At 46.0% G+C, this 17,718-nt stretch overlaps 1 protein-coding gene across 1 annotated transcript in view; it reads left to right on the forward strand.

Moving 5' to 3' along the window:
* Positions 1-17,718, forward strand: part of TRAPPC9 (trafficking protein particle complex 9) — a 727,471-nt gene that overhangs the window by 462,812 nt on the left and 246,941 nt on the right. Inside the window, 1 exon segment of the mRNA XM_011938129.1 lies at positions 8,459-8,569. Within this exon segment, the coding sequence (XP_011793519.1) occupies positions 8,459-8,569 (111 nt within the window).

Raw genomic sequence — 17,718 nt, forward strand, 5'->3', positions numbered from 1 at the left:
GTGTGTAGGATGCATTGTCTCCTGTGTGTAGATGCATTGTCTCCTGTGTGTAGATGCATTGTCTCCCGTGTGTAGGATGCATTGTCTCCTGTGTAGGATGCGTTGTTCCCCTCTGCAGGATGCATTATTTGCTCTGGCAGCTTTCCAGGTGGCTTCTGTTCTTTAGCTTTCTGCAGTTTTATTATGTTTCTAGGCAAGGTTTTAAAAAAATAGGTTTTGGGCCTGGCATGGTGGCTCACACCCGTAATCCCAGCACTTTGGGAGGCAGAGGCAGTTGGATCATCTGAGGTCAGCCATTGAAGAGCAGCCTGGCCAACGTGGCAAAAACCCGTCTCTACTAAAAATACCATAAAAAACATTTAGCCGGGTGTGGTGACATGTGTCTGTAATCCCAGCTACTCAGGAGGCTGAGGCAGGAGAATTGCTTGAAGCCAGAGGCAGAGGCTGCAGTGAGCCGAGATCACGCCGTTGCACTCCAACCTGGGTGACAGAGCGACACTCTGTCTCAAAAGCAAACAGACAAACAAAATAACAACAGCAACAAAAGCAAAACCCTTTTTGGGTTCTGACTCTGTTTATATCGTTTGCCAAATTTTTTGGGGGGTGCGGCCATTATTTATGTAAAAATGGCACGTTATTTTCTTCTTTGCTTCTTAGTCTCCTGTGACGTGATTTTTAGAGGTTTTGTTGTCCCTTAAGAGTGTTTTTTTTCCCCTGTTGTTTCCATTGGACGATTTGTTAATCTGTCTTCATATTGACTTGTTTAATTCCTTTGTGGTCCCAAAAACACGTTGTGTGATTTTCATTTTACAGTTGTTAGAGTCCCCCTCCCTGACCCGTGGTCTTGGAATGTGATTGTTGGTAATATTGCATGTACACTTGGGTAGTGAATATCCTGCTGCTTTTGGGTGGAATGTTCTCTCAGTATTAGTGAGGTCTGGGTGGTCAATGGTAATTTTGTTTATCTTATATTCTTTCTGACTTTATGTGTACTTGTCCTCTCAGTTATTAAGATAATTCACCATCTGGTGAATTTTTCTTTTTTTCTTTTCTTTCTTTCGTTTTTTTTTTTGCTTAAGTTTTTCTGGTTCTTTTTTATATCTTCTTTTTTTTTGCTGAGCTTTTCCATCTTTTCACTTGTTTCAAGTATGGTCACTTCTTGGAATGCATTTAAAGTCTCTTTCTAATAAGACAGTCATCTTGAAGTTATTGTCTGTTATTTGCTTTTTCCTCGTGACTTGATATTTTTCCTTATTCTTTCTGTGTTGAGTTATTTTAGATCGTATTCTGGACATCTTGACTGTAATATTGGGAGCCATTGGGGTCTTGTTTGAATACTGAGGAAAGTGTTGGTACTTTTTTTTTTTTTTTTTTTTTTTAATGCAGCGTACCTTTTGCAGGCTGTGTTGCAGTTCCAGTTTCAAAGCATTTGTGGTGCTCCTTGGATCAGCCTCATGTGAGTTCCCGTCAGCATTCTTGCCTGGGGAACGATTATCAAAGCCCATGGTTTGCTCTTGAGGATCTGATTCTCTCAAGCTCAGCTCCCTGGTGAGCTTAGGAGGTCATGCATGGCTTTATTTGCTCTCTGAATCATTCTCCTTTCTGAAATATTCCCAAGGTACTGGGAACTCCTGTCCCTATGTGCCTGCTACAAAGCCAGGATGAGAGCCGCCCCTTCTGTGTGTCTACATGGAGGACTGACTGTCCAGAGGCACAGAGAAGGAAATCACAGTGAGGCAAACTGGCCCCATGGTTTTGGGACCTCAGCTCTGTGGGTCGGTGAGGTGGTTTGTATCAGGGAAGTGTGTGGCCTGTCCCACCAAGACTGCTCTGTTGTCATTATCTCCTGTGGTTTGCTTTGAGGCTGGGCTGGGAGAAAAGGGAAAAAAAAAGGAAAAGACTCAAGGATTCTCCTACTTTCTGTGGCCCTTCGTAGTGCCTTTTCCCATTTGTTGGACCAGGAAGAGAGGCTGCCCTTCGAGCTCTGTCTGGCTATACCCAGGGCATGCCTCTGGACTCCATGCTGCCTTTCAGTTGAGGCCAGGTGGTACTGGAGAGAGATGCAGCTCACTGCCAGTTCAGAATAACTTGTTTCTGGCTCCTACTGTGATCCACCTTCTAACATTTATTTTTTGAGTCTTCATCTTCAGCTCAGTGCATTCTATCTATGATTTATAGTTGCATTCAGTGGGAGAGACAGGGTAGATTGTGCTTACTCCGTCTTTTCCAGAATTGGAACTCACCTTTCTTTTTTTTTTTTTTTTTTTTTTTAACACAAACCAATTCATGTCACTCATCTGCTTAAAACTCTCAAAATAGCTTCCCATTATGCTTGGAATGAAATATGAGTATTTCCCCATGACCTTTCCTCTGTTTTTACTCCTACACCCCTCTCTGCTTGTTCTGTTCCTTGATCACACTGTGGCTTACGATTGCATTAACTGCTCATTCTCTCTGGAAAGCTATCCTCCAAGACCATCACATGATTGCTTTCTTGTCGTTGGATTCCTAACTGAAACATCATTTCTTCAGAAAGGCTCTTGTTTGCCATCAAATCTGAAGTCATTTTAAAACATCTTTGTTAATGTTGTCAAGAGATTCACTTAATTTTAAAAAAATATTTGTGTCATACATGTCTTCTGCCCTGCCTCATATAGTAGCCCACTTTTAGACTAGCTATTGTCATGGCAACCAAATTTATGCAGGTGTCACCTGACAGCACCTTATCTTAGCGATGCTGAGCGTCTCTTGCTTTCTGGAATATTCTAACTGCCTTCTCCGAGGCTGTAGGTTTGGGTGGCCATGGGTAGTCTCTCTGCACAATGCTTGGATGAAGTGTGAGAGAATTGACGCCTTTGGGAGAAAGCTTGACTAGTGAGGGAAAGACTTGAGAGAGCAATTATTTCCTCTTCTGTGCCTCAGGCACACAGTGTGAAGCACAGTCCCCTCGGCTCCACAGAAGGATGATGATTGAGCCCCAGCTGCCTACAAGGCCGCCAGCTCAGTGACGCATAGCAACGTGCCCTCTGTCGTCGCCTTTTCCTCTGCTGCGCCACTCTGCCCACTCTACCTGCTTCCTGGCATCCCTTCCCTAAGCACTAGCTCTATGCAAACCCTTCTTCTCAGGCTCTACTTTCTGGGGGGATTCCAGGCTAACACAGTATTCTAAGTGACTTTAAAAGTAACTTTTTATAAGACATTTCAAGTAAAAGAAACATAAATAAAGGTCTAGGAGGTATCAATTTATCTACCATACAGACTCATCCATTTTTAATATTTCACTATATTTGCTTTTATGTTTTTAATTTAAAGAAATAAAAATATGCTGTTAAAGCTGTGTATATTCTTCCACACTGTGTCTCTTGTTCTCTTAGCAGGAATGACCACTCTTAAATTTGATGTTTATAGACAATATCAAGTATTTTAAAACATATTTTAAAAATTTGATGTACATATATTGTATGATATCTTCTGCAACTTATTTACCCAGCAGTTTTAACTTGAACTTTGTAGTGGGGCATATAGTTCTTTTAAATTCATTGTCACCTCTGCATAGGTTTCCATCATATAACTCGCCCATTGCATGTCTGCACCTACTCCCCAGTTGATGTGCACTTAGTTAAAAGCAGTTCTTTACTTTTATAAACAATGTTACATTGAACACTTTCGAATGTGCCCTTTTGCCAAACTCTGTGTTGATGCAAGATAGGCAGCTACAAATGGAATTGTTAGGTCAAACTTTTTCTCTCTGAAGGAGTTGTACCAATTTGTATCCCTACCAGCAGTGACAAGAATTCCCTTATTGCCTATTGATCTATAGCTTGACCAACACTTGGTACTGGGACATTTTAAAAATATTTCCAATAGGTTGGGTGAGAAACAATACTTTTGGGTTTATTTCCATTTCTCTAACTACTAGTTGGATTGAACTTCTGTTCTTGTTTATTGGTCATTGGGTTTCCCCTACTTTAAATTGTTGGTTCTTGTCCTTTGCTTGATTTTCTATTGGATCATTTCTTTCTTATTGATTTATAGGAGTTCTCTATAAATTGAGAATTCTAATCCTTAGTCAATTTAATGTGTTGCAAATGCCTGTGAAAATATATTTGCAACACATTAAAAATGAAGCTTGTCTTTGCTTTGATTTTTGATGTTTTTCATTGTACCAAAATTCTTAATTTTAATGCAGCCAAACATTTTATTATTTTCCCTTATATTTTATATGTATTGTAACTCATTTGAGAAATCTTTCTTTTTTCCAAGGTCATGAACTGTTCATCTTTATTTTTTCTAAAGATTTTTAAATATTGTTTTTGTATATTTAGCTATTCATTCTGTTTGGAATTTATTTTTATATATGATGTGAGGTAGGGATCTAATTTTCTGTCTACCTTCTTAATCATTTTTCCCAGCACTATTTGATGAATCTTGTCCTAATTAATCAACACCACTAATACAATCATCTCTCCAGTTTCCTTATATTCATGGGTCTGCTTTGTGGCTATCTTTTCTTTCACTAATGTATTTCTCTGTCACTGCCCCAAGTGCCACTGTCTTCATGATTACAGCTTTATAACAATTCCTGACATCTAGTAGGCCAGATTCCTTCCAGAAACCTCCCACATCATTGTTTTAACAAAACTGCTGGGATTTTTCTTATTGAGTTGCACTGAGTTTATAGAAATTTGGAAAGAGATAACTTCTTTAAAAATATTAAGTCTTTCCATCTTTGAACATAACGTGGGTTGAGCATCCCAAAACTTGAAATGCTCCAAAATTCAAAACTTTTTGAGCACTGACATGATGCTCGAAGGAAATGTTCATTGGAGTGTTTTGCATCTCAGATTTTTGGATTTGGGATGCTCACTTCATGAGTATAATTCAAGTATTCAAAAATCTAAAAAAACCAAAATTTGAAACACATCTGTTCCACACATTTCAGATAAGGGATACTCAGCCTGTACATCTCTACACTTATTTTTCTTCGTTAATATTGTTCCATGAATTTATAATTTTTTTACGTAAATATCATGCGTATATTTTGTTAGATTTATTTCTACCTGCATTGTGGACTGTGTTGCTATTATAAATGTATTTTCTCAAAAAGTTTGTTTTGTAATTGTTTTTAGTTGATGTCTAGGACTGGTATTGATTGTGTATCTTAATCTTTTATTCAACAATCTTTTTCAACTTTTTTTTATAATTTTATAAAAAATGACAGCAAATTTTATTTTTTAAAACAATCTCGTCAGTCCTGCCCTTTTCCCTCACAAGAGTATAATAGCCACGAATGTAGGGATCTTGTCTTTCTCATTCAGTTCCTTAGGAGGTATTTGTTGGATGAAATAATTAATAAAATATCCAATTTGGGGCTGAGGAAACAGTGTCCACTCACTGTTATCAAAGTGGTTTTATTAATACATAACTGCTTTCTCTGCTGAAAAAGGACTTCTTTTTTTCACCTGGCAGCCTGGTCTCCCACACTCAACATGACTCCAGATTCCCAAAATAACTGGGCCCCTCCATGCTGCCGGGGCTTTGTTCCCTTGTCTCTTCTAAGCCAGGCAAATGTGTCTGTCCCCTTCAGAGACTCGCCCTGGTCTCAGCTCTTCCGGGAAGCTTTCTTGGATTTTCCCATACTTCAGATAGATGTGTCCAGAAAGTAAACAAACAAACCCGAAAAGCAAACAAGAATTAAGGTAAACTATATGCTCAGAGCATCAGCCTTAAAACCAAGCATCCAAAGCCATATGGAAAGGTGCATAGAATAAATGACATTATGATGGCACAAACTGCTGCTGCAGTCTGGGAAAGGAAACTTATGAATAACAGATAGGAAGCCAAGCTCCACCAATACATCATCATGTCAACAATTAGAAGGAATAGAAACACTAGATCCAGACGCCCCCACACTCAGACAGTGAGTCAGAAAAAAGAAGAGCAAGAGGACAGAAACGCATTGTGTATCGATGCTGCTCATTCCTGTGCCGTTTCCTAAGCACTCTATTCTATGAGTGAAAACAAAATATATTTGAACCTTTTATTCCAGGCTTTTAAAAAATCACTTCAATTTTCCTCCTCTGATAAATGTTTTACGAGTTCCCTTTTCTGATGAAAGATTTTGCTGTGATTAAAGATTTCATGAAGTTATGACAACAGAGGAATAGATCTTCATTCTCGGAAGCTCATTTTTCTGTGAGCTGAGTGAAGAGGCCTCTTGTAGGCAGCTGTCAGAGCTAATGAATGTTTTCCAAGCGCCAAACCTCTGGGGAAGACAGCCCCACCCAGAAAACTCAGACTCAACTGATGGGAGCTGTCATCTCAAGGTGTGCGGCACCCTGTTGACGCTGTGCTACGTGATATAAATGGTGACATGCGGCCAGGTGCCATGGCTCATACCTGTAATCCCAACACTTTGGGAGGCCAAGGCGGGCAGATCACCTGAGGTTAGGAGTTTGAGAGCAGCCTGGCCATCATGGTGAAGCCCCATCTCTACTAAAAATATAAAAATTACCAGGGCATGGTGGCAGGCACCTGTAATCCCAGTTACTCAGGAGGCTGAGGCAGGATAATTGCTTGAGCCCAGGAGGTGAAGGTTGCAGTGAGCCGAGATTGTCCCACTGCACTGCAGCCTGGGTGATAAGAGTGAGACTCTGTCAAAAAAAAAAAAAGAGAGAGAAAAAGAAATGGTGACATGCTGCCACTTTCCCCCGAGAGCAGGTCACACGCCCATGTTCTGAAACATTGATATTTCACAGATGCCCTGTGTCCTTTTGACAAAGTCATACTTGTGTGTGCATGCGTGCGCATGTGTGTGAGAGTGTATATGTGTGTGCGTGAATTTCTGGGCCTGTCACTGCACCCCTTGTGCCTCACTTTTCCTCTCTGGGAATTGCTGAGGATGTGTGTGGCTTTGGAATGAATAGAGGTCCACATCTATCGGGAAAAGCTAAGGGTTTCGAGCTCTGCATCCAGGGCCTCAGGCATCACAGCAGCATGCCTGTCCTCTCCTGAGCCTCTGTCTCCAGCGCAGATGGGGCTCCACGGACTACCCCCAAGGCTGTTGTGATGAAGTCACAGGCGATTGTCCCTTTCCTTTGACCAGACTTTCCTTTAACAGCCAGCGAAGCCTTGCCTCCTACTTGGAGAAATACATTTGAGAATTCAAATGCCCTTTGGAAGGCCATGTTTTGAAGTCACACTAGGCTAATAATGACCCAGAGCACAGATCTTTTTCTCTTAGTTTTCTCCCCCCATGAAAACTGTTTACCCTGCTCTTCCAAGAATAATGACCTCTGTTCAGTTGCTGTCATCTCTGTCTGTCCTGTCGTGGGTGCAGCCGTCCACTGAGCTCAGCAGACATTTATTGATGACCTGTTATGTGCTGACTGTGATACTTGGTGTCTGAGATACCGTATGAGTTTTCGGCAAGTATTCAACTGTAACGTTAACCTATCAGATGATGACGGACACAGATGGCGCGTGTGGGGCTGGATTTTTCCACTTTGCACATGGAGCTCACACAGCTAGAGGGAGGCTGGCAGTGCAGGGCTGCCACGACCACTCAAGGATGTGGCTCTCAAGCACCCCCGACCCTGCTCTGCCATCCACAGCCTGTGGTTTTTGTCCTTAGTGTCCCTGATGGTTACCGAGCTTCTGGACATCCTGCTTGCTTCTAGGGAGGAAGGAAGGGGAATGAGGAAGGCGGAAGGGTAAAAGCCTTCTCCCAGGACATCGTGTTTGTATTTGGGAAGGAAAGTCTCTAGGGGCCTGTGCCTTACTGGCTAGAACTTCACCACATGGACCAGTCCTTGCAAGGAACAATGGGAACTTGAGCATTTTACTTGTCACCTCTAGAGGAGAGGAAACAAAGGAGTAGAGGCTTCAGAGGGTGGTGAATAACCCCCTAGCGTCTGCCCCAGTTCTAGAGGTGCCCGCATGGGAGAAGCTCACACTGGGTGTGCACACACACACAAGCAGGACACGCATCGCCATGCTTTGGGGCCCAGTGTGGAACCTGGTAACTGAGGATGCTGACTTGGACACAGCACCCTCGAATGGCACTGTATGCCTGCGTTTCTCCGCAGATGACCAGACTTTAGAGTCAGGGATGATCAGACTTTAGAGTCAGGTGTTCCAGTCGTCAGTGTATGTCAAGGTGTGGAGAATTGAGGTTACCTTCCCAAGGCCACTTGGTTGGTAAAAAGCATGGCTGGGCTGTGAGCACATGTCCCCAGGACCCCGGGCCCAAGGAGAACCTGATGCCGACACCCACTCCTTAGAGTTCACACTCGTGTTCAGAACCAGTCTCCATAATCCTCTGAGCCCAGGAGCACTTGGCATTTCGATATACTTTGCCCCTCTTAAGTTGCGGGAAATCTCTGGAGAGGAGAAAAAGGAAAAGTCACTCCTCTTTGGCTGTCAGAAGATTCTGAACTTTCTTTTGTCTTTAACACAGTACCCGGCAGTGTCACCTGCTCCTGGACGTCTTCAACTCCACCGAGCATGAGCTGACCATCAGCACCAGGAGTAGCGAGGCGCTCATCCTGCATGCCGGCGAGTGCCAGCGGTAAGTGCCCCATGGCCCCTTGTGCCGCCGCAGGCCGCCCTCTGCCTTCACCACCCTGCTTGGGAGGGTGTGGAGCTAATCCACTCTGGGTCCTGAGAGCACGGGCAGTTTGTCTCACTTTCAGAGATATCATAGTGGTTATTCAAGTTTGGTGGGAGAATCTGGAGTGGTTTTAAATTAGAGCTAAGGGCAAAGTAGGTAAAGCCGAGTGGCGTCTGAGGAAGTAACAACATGTGCTTTCGGAGCCCGCATTTGAGGACCCGGCAGCATCTGGGCATCTTTGCTGTTAAATTCTTAAGAAAGTAGTATCTGGGCGGGGTGTGGTGGCGCATGCCTGTAATCCTAGCACTTTGGGAGGCCGAGGCAGGCGGACCACCTGAGATCAGGAGTTTGAGACCAGCCTGGCCAACATGGTGAAACCCCATCTCTACTAAAAATACAAAAACTACCCAGGTGTGGTGGCACATGCCTGTAATCTCAGCTACTCGGGAGGCTGAGGCAGGAGACTCACTTGAACCCGGGAGGTGGAGGTTGCAGTGAGCCGAGATTGATCATACCACTGCACTCCAGCCTGGGCGACAGAGCGAGACTCCGTCTCAAAAAAAAAAAAAGGTGGTATCTGGAAATATTTGGCATCAGTTTGGGAACTGCATGTCAGCATCACTAGGGATTCCTTTGAGGAATTAATGCTACAGAAAGACAGGCCAGGCTCAGACCTTCAGGAGGGGAGCACAGTCACTCAAACCCAGTCTCTGGAGGGCAAAGAGAGGTGGCACTACCAAATGCTGGCCAGGGTCAGCCTCAGGAGACCCCTGGACCAGCAGAGGTGAGTGAAGGCTGATGCAGAAGTGAGAGCTGGTCAGGAGCGAAGCCAGGGCCGCCAGGGCATGTCTGGAGGCTGGTGGAGCTCAGTGACTCCGGGGTGATGCGGTCCTTCCATGGTGGAGCCCCTCCATGGGCCCCTGACCCGCTCCCCACTCAGCCTCCCTCCATACTAAGAAGCTGTGCCTCCGAGCCCAGCCTGGGTTCTAGGGACATCCACTTACAGATGGAGTTGTAGATGGAATAATATTTTTATTTTTAATTGCTCAAGACTTCAAACATACAGAAAATAACTTTGAGCCTCGCATACCCACATCCTAGATTTTGCTTTTTTTTTTTTTTTTTTGCCCCATATCTTTCTCTCTCTCTCTCTGCCTCTTTCATTTGTTTTAAGGAAATAAAATGTTTTTTTAAATGGCAACATTAACATTATCAATCAGTGGTGGAATATAAGTCCAAACCACGATGGGACAGCATGACACACTCATCAGGATGGTTAAAGACAGCACCAAATGTTGGTGAGGGTGTGAAGCAACTGGAACTCTCATGCCTTGTGGGTGGGGATAGAAAATAGTGCAGCTGCTTTGGAAAAAGGTCTGGGGCTATCCTATAAAATTAAACATACACTTACCCTTTGCCCAGCTATTTCAACCCTAGCTATTTATTTAGGGATAATATAAAACATGTGGTCACACGAAGACCTATACAACAGTGTTCCTAGCCAGAAAACAGAGGCCAGGTGTCCATTACAGGAGAACAGATAAACAAATGATGGTGTTTTCTTACAAACGGAACAGTACTCTGCAACAAAAATGAAGGAATTACTCATACACAGAACAGCACAGGCAACTCTCAGGAACAGGATGCTGGGTGAAAGGAGTCTTACCCGAAGTGCATATGCCATGTGATCCCATTGATGTGAAATGCTGTAGGTTGCTGCAAAAGTAATTGCGGCTTTTGCCATTATTTTTAATGGTGAAAACAACCATTACTTTTACACCAACCTATAGAACAAGCAGAACCAGTTTATGATGGAAAAACTCAGAACATTGGTTCCCTCTGGAGAGATTGGAACAGGGTTTGATCGGGAAAGGGCATAAGGGTAATTTTCTGGTGACGGTCATGTTGTACATATCAATAGGGTTTTGAGTTACACACGTGTATTTATTTGTTAAAACTCAGCAAATAATCACTTGAGATTTGTACATTTCATGATGTATCAGCTTTATATCAGAAGAAAAAACTAAACCAGTGTTGAGCTCTGTTAATGATATGCACACTGGAGGGTTTGAGGTCAGGGCATGATATCTACAATAGTCTTTGAGTTCTATAAAATATCTGACAGATTAATAGATGGGCAGATGAATACATTAGGTGCTAATACAAATATAGTATAATGTTAACAGTAGCGTCTCTTAATGGGCATATGGGATATTCAGTGTAAATTTTTTTCACCTTATATTTGAAATTTTTTAGAAGAAAGTGTTGGGAAAAATAAAAATAAAAATAGCTAAACTCTTCTCTTCTGCCCACCTCATCCCATCTTCTTTTCTCTTTCCTTCCTCTTCAGGGTAATTTCTTTCTTACAGGTGATAGTATCATTGCACATCCATGTTTTACTACTTTATTGTACATACATATATCTCCAACCAAACATTATTTTGAGAGTTTTTTTGTTTTCTTTTGTTTTTGATACGGAATCTCACTGTGTCACCCAGGCAGGAGTGCAGTGGCACAATCTCGGCTCATTGCAACCTCCAGTTCCTGGGTTCAATTGATTCTCCTGCCTCAGCCTCCTGAGTAGCTGGGATTACAGGCGCCCGCCACCACACCCAGCTAATGTTTGTGTTTTTAGTAGAGATGGGGTTTCACTATGTTGATCAGGCTTCTTGAACTCCTGACCTTGTGATCTGCCTGCCTCGGCCTCCCAAAGTGCTGGAATTATAGGCAAGAGCCACTGGGCCTGGCCGAGAGTTTTTTTTTTTTTTTTAATGACATAAGTGGTTCCATATCATATGTGTCCTTTTAAAACTTTAAAAATTAGCATTATTCTTTGGAGCTAAATATAAATCTGGTTCTTTCATTTGAGCTGCTATTAATATTTCATTGTGTAAATATGCCACTTTATTCATTTCCATGCTGATGCACTCACTGTGAGGTGGCTTCCAGGGTATTCATATTTAATGTGATTATTGTTAATGACAAGCATGAATGTCAAGCCAGGCCCTGCAACCTTGTACCAGGTCCTGCTTGGGCTGCTGGAAGCTAGAGATTCAATGACTTGGGGGGCATTTATGGCCTGCCTTTGAGAGGTGCCATAGAACCCTCCTTCCCAAGATCCACTGGACAGGACTTGTCACTTGGGTGTGGGTATGCACGTGGGGCCGGTGTACGCTTCTGTGTATATGAGCTGTGAGGGCTGTGGCTGGATGCTGCGGCACCTCAGGTTCCTAAGGGTGAGGACAGGTGCCTTCAGGGAGCACCGATGCATCCCCTGGGGTCTACGCCTTTGGCAGTGCTGGGTCCAGTGCGGCTGCATAGAGAACTGTTGGCCCTCGGACTACTCTTTCTTGTCTAAATGCCTTGATGTAGTCCAAGATCCCAGAGAACATAAATCTGGTCTTCTTATGACACTAGTATAAAACACTTTAAAGAAATTATAAATTGCTAAGCTTGTCCTATATAGTAAGCTTGACTCATTCTTGGCAATGCAAGGCTGATGACATTAACAATCCCAGCTGCAAATAATCACAATTTAGTCTTGTGCTTCAGGCTTTTTTGTTATTAAGTTTTTGCTTAAATTCTCATTTCTGAATGCTTCTAACTCGCTTATTCTTTTATTTATTCATAAAATATTCATTCAATAAATATTGATACTTCAGGAATTTGCTGTGTGGTAAGCCCCGCATCAGGCTTTAGGCGTGCCAAGGAGAATAAATAAGGGCCCCTTCTCGCTGGGGAGTGGCAATGCACTGGGACAAGTGTCCAACCCAGCCAGCGCAGCTGCCTTTTTCTGCCTGACAAGGGCATCTTGCTGTCCCGGGCTGGGCGGGAGCGGTGGGTGCACTAGAGGTCGTGAGGTTACATTTGTCTAGGGAGTCATCTTAGGTGCTCCCCCCGCTGTGCCCACTGCTGTAGACACCCATGAATCCCTGTGACTCTGCCCTGAGTGCCTGTTTGGGAGGCTTGAGCCCTGAGCCCTAGAATGCACAATTCCCTTCCCTTCCCTTTCCCAAACCTCTCTCAGTGCCTCACCAGCCTCCTGGGGGTCAGATGCACACTCAGCCTCTGTGGAGGGGTTGTGCGGAGCAGCGCAGGTGGAGGAAGGGAAATGGTTGTACCTTACTTCGCAACGCTGGGCAGCACCTTACAGACCTCAGACCTGGTCCCTATCCATCCAGGCTTTGTCTCTTGAGTACCCAGTTCCTTCCCAGAGTCCTGAGCTACACCCCTCTCCTGGCTCTTCCCTTCCCCTACGAGGAGGCACCCTTGCCACCCCCCAGGCTGTGCTAAATCTGAAGAAGCTTCCTCTGCCTGTGTTTTGCCCTCTGGAGTGGGGAGGGCATGGACTCTGCCTGGAGGTGCGGACAGTAGTGGGGCTGAGACTCCAGCTTAATCTCTCTCAGCGGGAGCGGCAAGCTGTGCTCTCACTGCTACCTGAGAGGGAGGCAGGTGCACAGAACTTTCCTCTGCAGATAGCACAGCCTCCTCTTAAAGAAAGAGCCAGATTCCTGGAATTAACATGGCTTTGATGCTGCCGTTTGCAGAACTGGCATTCAAAGGTGGCCTGCAATCTAAGAGAGAGACCAACCCCAGTTAGATAATTGTGGTGCCTGCTGCCTCTCCTCCCTCCTAGTAGGAAGGGGTGATCTCATCTCACCCAGTGCAAGAGCTATGGATAGAAATGTGTCCCCAACAGCACGAGGAGGAGCAACATGCTTCCTGGGGGAAGAGAGGATGGAAATAGTATTTACTGAGCACTTCCCATATGAAGTCACATTCAGTCCTCATAATATTCTCATGTGGGAACAGTGTCCTCATTTTATAGATAAGCAGACTGAGTGGCTGATCAAAGCCACTTTGTGGAAGCCCGTCTGTCTGACATCCAGGCTCTGCCCTGTTGCTGCACACACCAAGGGGGGATGATGCTGGAGCCAAGCTTGGGATGGTGTGAGAGAGGCCAGGGCAGGGACAAAATTCTGTTTATTTCCCACATTCTGCTCTGTGCAGCCTTTGGTAAGTTGGGTTCAGGATTGTAAAGTCCAGCTTCACCCAGCCGAAGAAAGGGTGAGGTGGAGAAGCAAACTGGGCCTTTGATGTCCAGGGTGTTCATTTGTTAATTCACCAAGTATTTCCTATGTATCTCCCAGGTGCCAGGCCCTACTGGGAGTGAAGCTGCTGAGTACGTGTGGTGCTGCTTGTGTTTTCACTACACTTACATTTAGGTGTGGAAGAAAAGCACACAAACAGGCAATTGTTATACAGTGTGAGGAGAATGCAAAGCACGTAGGAAGGCACCCAACCCAGACTGGGGGTCCAAGGAAGGTGGCTAGGTGGGCTTCCTGGAGGAGGCGATGAGAATATGGAAATGCTGAGCTGCTGTAACAAAATACCGTAGACTGGGTGGCTTATAAACAACCGACAATTATTTCTCATGGTTCTGGAGACTGCAGGTTCAAGAGCAAGACGCTAGGCAGATTCTGTGGGTGGTGAGGGCCCCTTTCCTGCTTCATAGATGGAGGCTTCTCACTGTGTCCTCACATGGTGGGAGGGGCAAAGGGTTTTTCTCAAACTTCCTTTAGAAGAACACTGATCCTAATCACGTGGACTCCATTTTCATGAGCTGATCACCTCCCAGAAGCCCTGCCCTTTAATGTAATCACCGTGGAGGGTAGGAGTTCAGCATGTAGATTTTGTGGGGTATAAACATTCATTTACAGCACGATCTGACGAGTGAGCAGGAGGTGACCAGGGCCAGTGTGCCAGGGAGAGCAGTGCAGGCAGGGGGAGCAGCATGGTGGAGGTGGGTGTGGTGGGGTGGTAAGCATGAAAGAGGTGTTCATAGACTGTGAATATTAGAGTTTTTAGAAATTAGCAGTGCCACTCTTATCATATTTCTTAGCGAGATCTTGTTAGTCTCATATTTTACGATGGAATATTGAAGCGATTGGATATAGAAAGTACTTTTCCACCTTCCTAATCTCTCCTTTAAAAGGTCCTTTGGAAATTAGTGACTCATCCCTGAGCTTGTGCGTTTCCGTGTCATGTGCGATGCATCAGTTCTGTAATTAAGGACCATTAGTTAACCTTGCGTTTGCCAGATGTGATTTGTGATGCTTGGTGCCTGGTGATTCTGTTTCCTGGGCCCCTGCCGTTAGTCATGACATTCAGAGCCCTGTTCCCAGTCGAGCAGCTCATCTGTATTGACTTGCATTTCTACCCCAGGGCAGTGTTGGAAAAGATGCCGTTTTCATAGGCAGTTCTACAGGGACTGGGCTTGGCACTCATTTTTCCCTATGAGTAAAAGAGGTCGAGACCCACCAGGGGCATGCAGTCAGCTGGAGCTGGAACTGGGCTGCTGCACACCAGCCACCTGTTCTCCACTGCCCGCCTTTCTGCGGGAGTTGCCCGCAGTTCCTTGAGCTGCGTCCCCAGAATCGGCTTTCCCTCCTCGTCCAGTTTACACGCACAACCGGAAGCAGTGGATGTCTCTCCTTAGTGAAACCACATGAGCTGTCCTAGGAAAGTACAGTGTTGGCAGCCCAGCACATTTACTGGAAAATTAAGATATGATAATTATTGTGTTTTTTTTTTTGCTTAATTATCAAACCATTGAAATTAAATTTCATGACAACCCTCATGTATGCATAAACCTCTTTATAATGTATGGTAATAGATGTTATCTCATTACATGCTTTGAGATGCCCGGCTCTGCTCCCCCTCCCTCGCTGCAGGGACACTGCATTTAGAGGGTGCCGCAGACCTGGCACCGAAGCACCCACACGCTGTGGCTGCTGGGGAGATTGACTGCCGGGAGGATCTGAGCGGCCAGCTCTGGCTGTGTCTTGCTAGAGCACCCATGTGGATCATGGCATGGCTTTGCTGCGAGAGGGGCAGGGAAAAGCTCCACAGGCAATGGCCAACGTGGGGGCTCCACAACTTCTCCTCGAGGATGCTTTGAGGAGGTGGTTTTTGAACAACCCCATCTCCTTCCTGGGGGTTACGTGGGGGCTGCACATTCCTGTTTATCCCAGCCCAGAGCAGCCCCCAAGTCAAGTATCTGGCTCCTCCTCTCGCCTGTCTCTAACTTTCTGTTTCTTGTTTAATTCCTTCAAACATTCCAAAGAACCTTGTGAATCATCAAAGTGATGCTTAATCGTGTGGAGCCCAGTCTTCTTGCAGGTTGTTATTGAAGCTTATTTATACTGTGTTGGCATTGCTCATCCCTCTGTGTTCCTTCTGCAGTCTGAGTTACAGATGAGTTTCTGTGTGGATTTTCTTTGTACTTTGTTTTTCAGTCTGAAAGGAAATGAGGAGAGTCCCTCAGAAACGTAATTTCTAGAAACAAGGAGAAAGCATCCTGATGTGCCCTCATCCCTTCAGCTGATGTGAGGAGATGGAAGCCCGAGGTCCGTTAGGGAGCCCGTGGCAGAGGCCTGCTGGAGCCCGGGCTCTGGAGCCCCTGGCCAGAGCTGTCTCTGCAACCCCCACTGGCTCCACTAATGAGCAGTTTTTACAGTTTTCCCGATACAAACCCAGATGGCTCTGGGATCAATAGGGGCTTCCCAGTGATTAATAGGCAGAGGGAAGGAACGTTCACATTCAGCCTGGAGAAGCAATTTGATTCGAGAAATCCAATACTGGGGAAGATGCAGTAGTTTGCTGACTCAGATGACAAGGGAAATTCTTCTCTTTTTGTGAGAAAAGAAAAATAAGATGACTTGATTGGCTTTCCACACACTACGCGCCTCTTTGTTCCTCAGAAACCTTCGACAGGAGGTTTTCCTTCTGGGTCTTTATCTCTTTTGTCTGTGGGTGGCTTCTGTGGTGGGGACATGTCTGGAGCCTTTCCTAGTGCGGGGGAGATCGGGGGCGTGTGGCTCCTCCCACGCCCGCCCTGTCTGCAGACCTGTTCCCAGCTGTCCACTTGCTGGGCGGAGATGAACATGCACGGGCTGGAGCCACGCGGAGCCCTCTGTAGCCTCAACTCTGTCCCGAGCTGGCTCCGCTGGCCTGGGCAGGGCCTCACTGTGCACCAAGTGCTCTTCATAAAGTAGGAATCGAATCCATGCCCAGCAGGGTGATCTAAAGAGCAGCGTTAGAGGCCATGCCTGATGCATGACTGGCGCCCGGCCATTGGTGATGGTGCTGTTACCTCCTGGTGCCCCTTTGTTACAGTGATAATTTCAAAGCTGTCCCCCTCCAGACTGCACGGCCGGAGCGCGGCATGGCTCGTGTGCAGGGCAGGCATTCCGAGGCTTTTGTTTCCTTCTTGTGGAGGTAACTGGACCCAATTTCTGCTCAAGTAGTTGGTTGTTATTTGGGGCCCCATTTGCCTGGATTCTCACTGGCACTGAGAGTGGAGGCAGAGAAAGTTCTCCTGGCATTGGTCAGGAGTGAGGAGCCACCCGGTTACTGAACAGAGAAGATTCGCTATGGAGAACTGTGTCCGAGGTGTGATGTTGGTAGCTGGGCCCCGGGCAGGCAGAGGACGACACTGAGGTGTGCCAGTTATGGGGCGGCTGCAGGGAGGAGTGTGGTCCCTCGGGGTTGGCATCTCGTTAGAGAAGTTTCAGGGGTTATGGAACTGCCACAGCCCTTTGAGAAGGGGGCACCTGGGGTCTTGGAAGTGAGGTGCGATGTCACTGGGGGGCATCTGCAGGAATTGAGGACAGAAAACACTCGAGGGGCAAGGGGAGGCCCAGGGAGAGAGCAGATTGCTTCCTCCCTCTGCGGTCCTGAGGCTTCCTGCCAGCAGCCACGGGCACAGCGGGAATGTGGTCTGTGGAGTCTCATCCCCATACCCCAGGCTGGCAGAGAGGAGTCAGCATGCGTCACTTGCACATCGGCCACAACTCTTCTTTCCCTCAAGCCCCACTTCAGGTCAGCTCTGTCCTGGGTCCCCCTGGCCGTGCTATGAGGGGCGCTGTCCTGCCCTCTGGATGCCATCGGTCTCTCAGTCCCCTGGCTTTGCTATGAGGGGTGCTGTCCTGCCCTCCCCGAAGCTGTGGTTCTCTCGGTCCCCTGGCCTTGCTGTGAGGGGCGCTGTCCTGCCCTCCCCGACTCTGGGTCTCTCGGTCCCCTGGCCTTGCTGTGAGGGGCGCTGT

Source organism: Colobus angolensis, unplaced genomic scaffold, assembly GCF_000951035.1.
Source record: "Colobus angolensis palliatus isolate OR3802 unplaced genomic scaffold, Cang.pa_1.0 Scaffold17, whole genome shotgun sequence".
In the NCBI taxonomy this organism is placed as follows: domain Eukaryota; kingdom Metazoa; phylum Chordata; class Mammalia; order Primates; family Cercopithecidae; genus Colobus; species Colobus angolensis.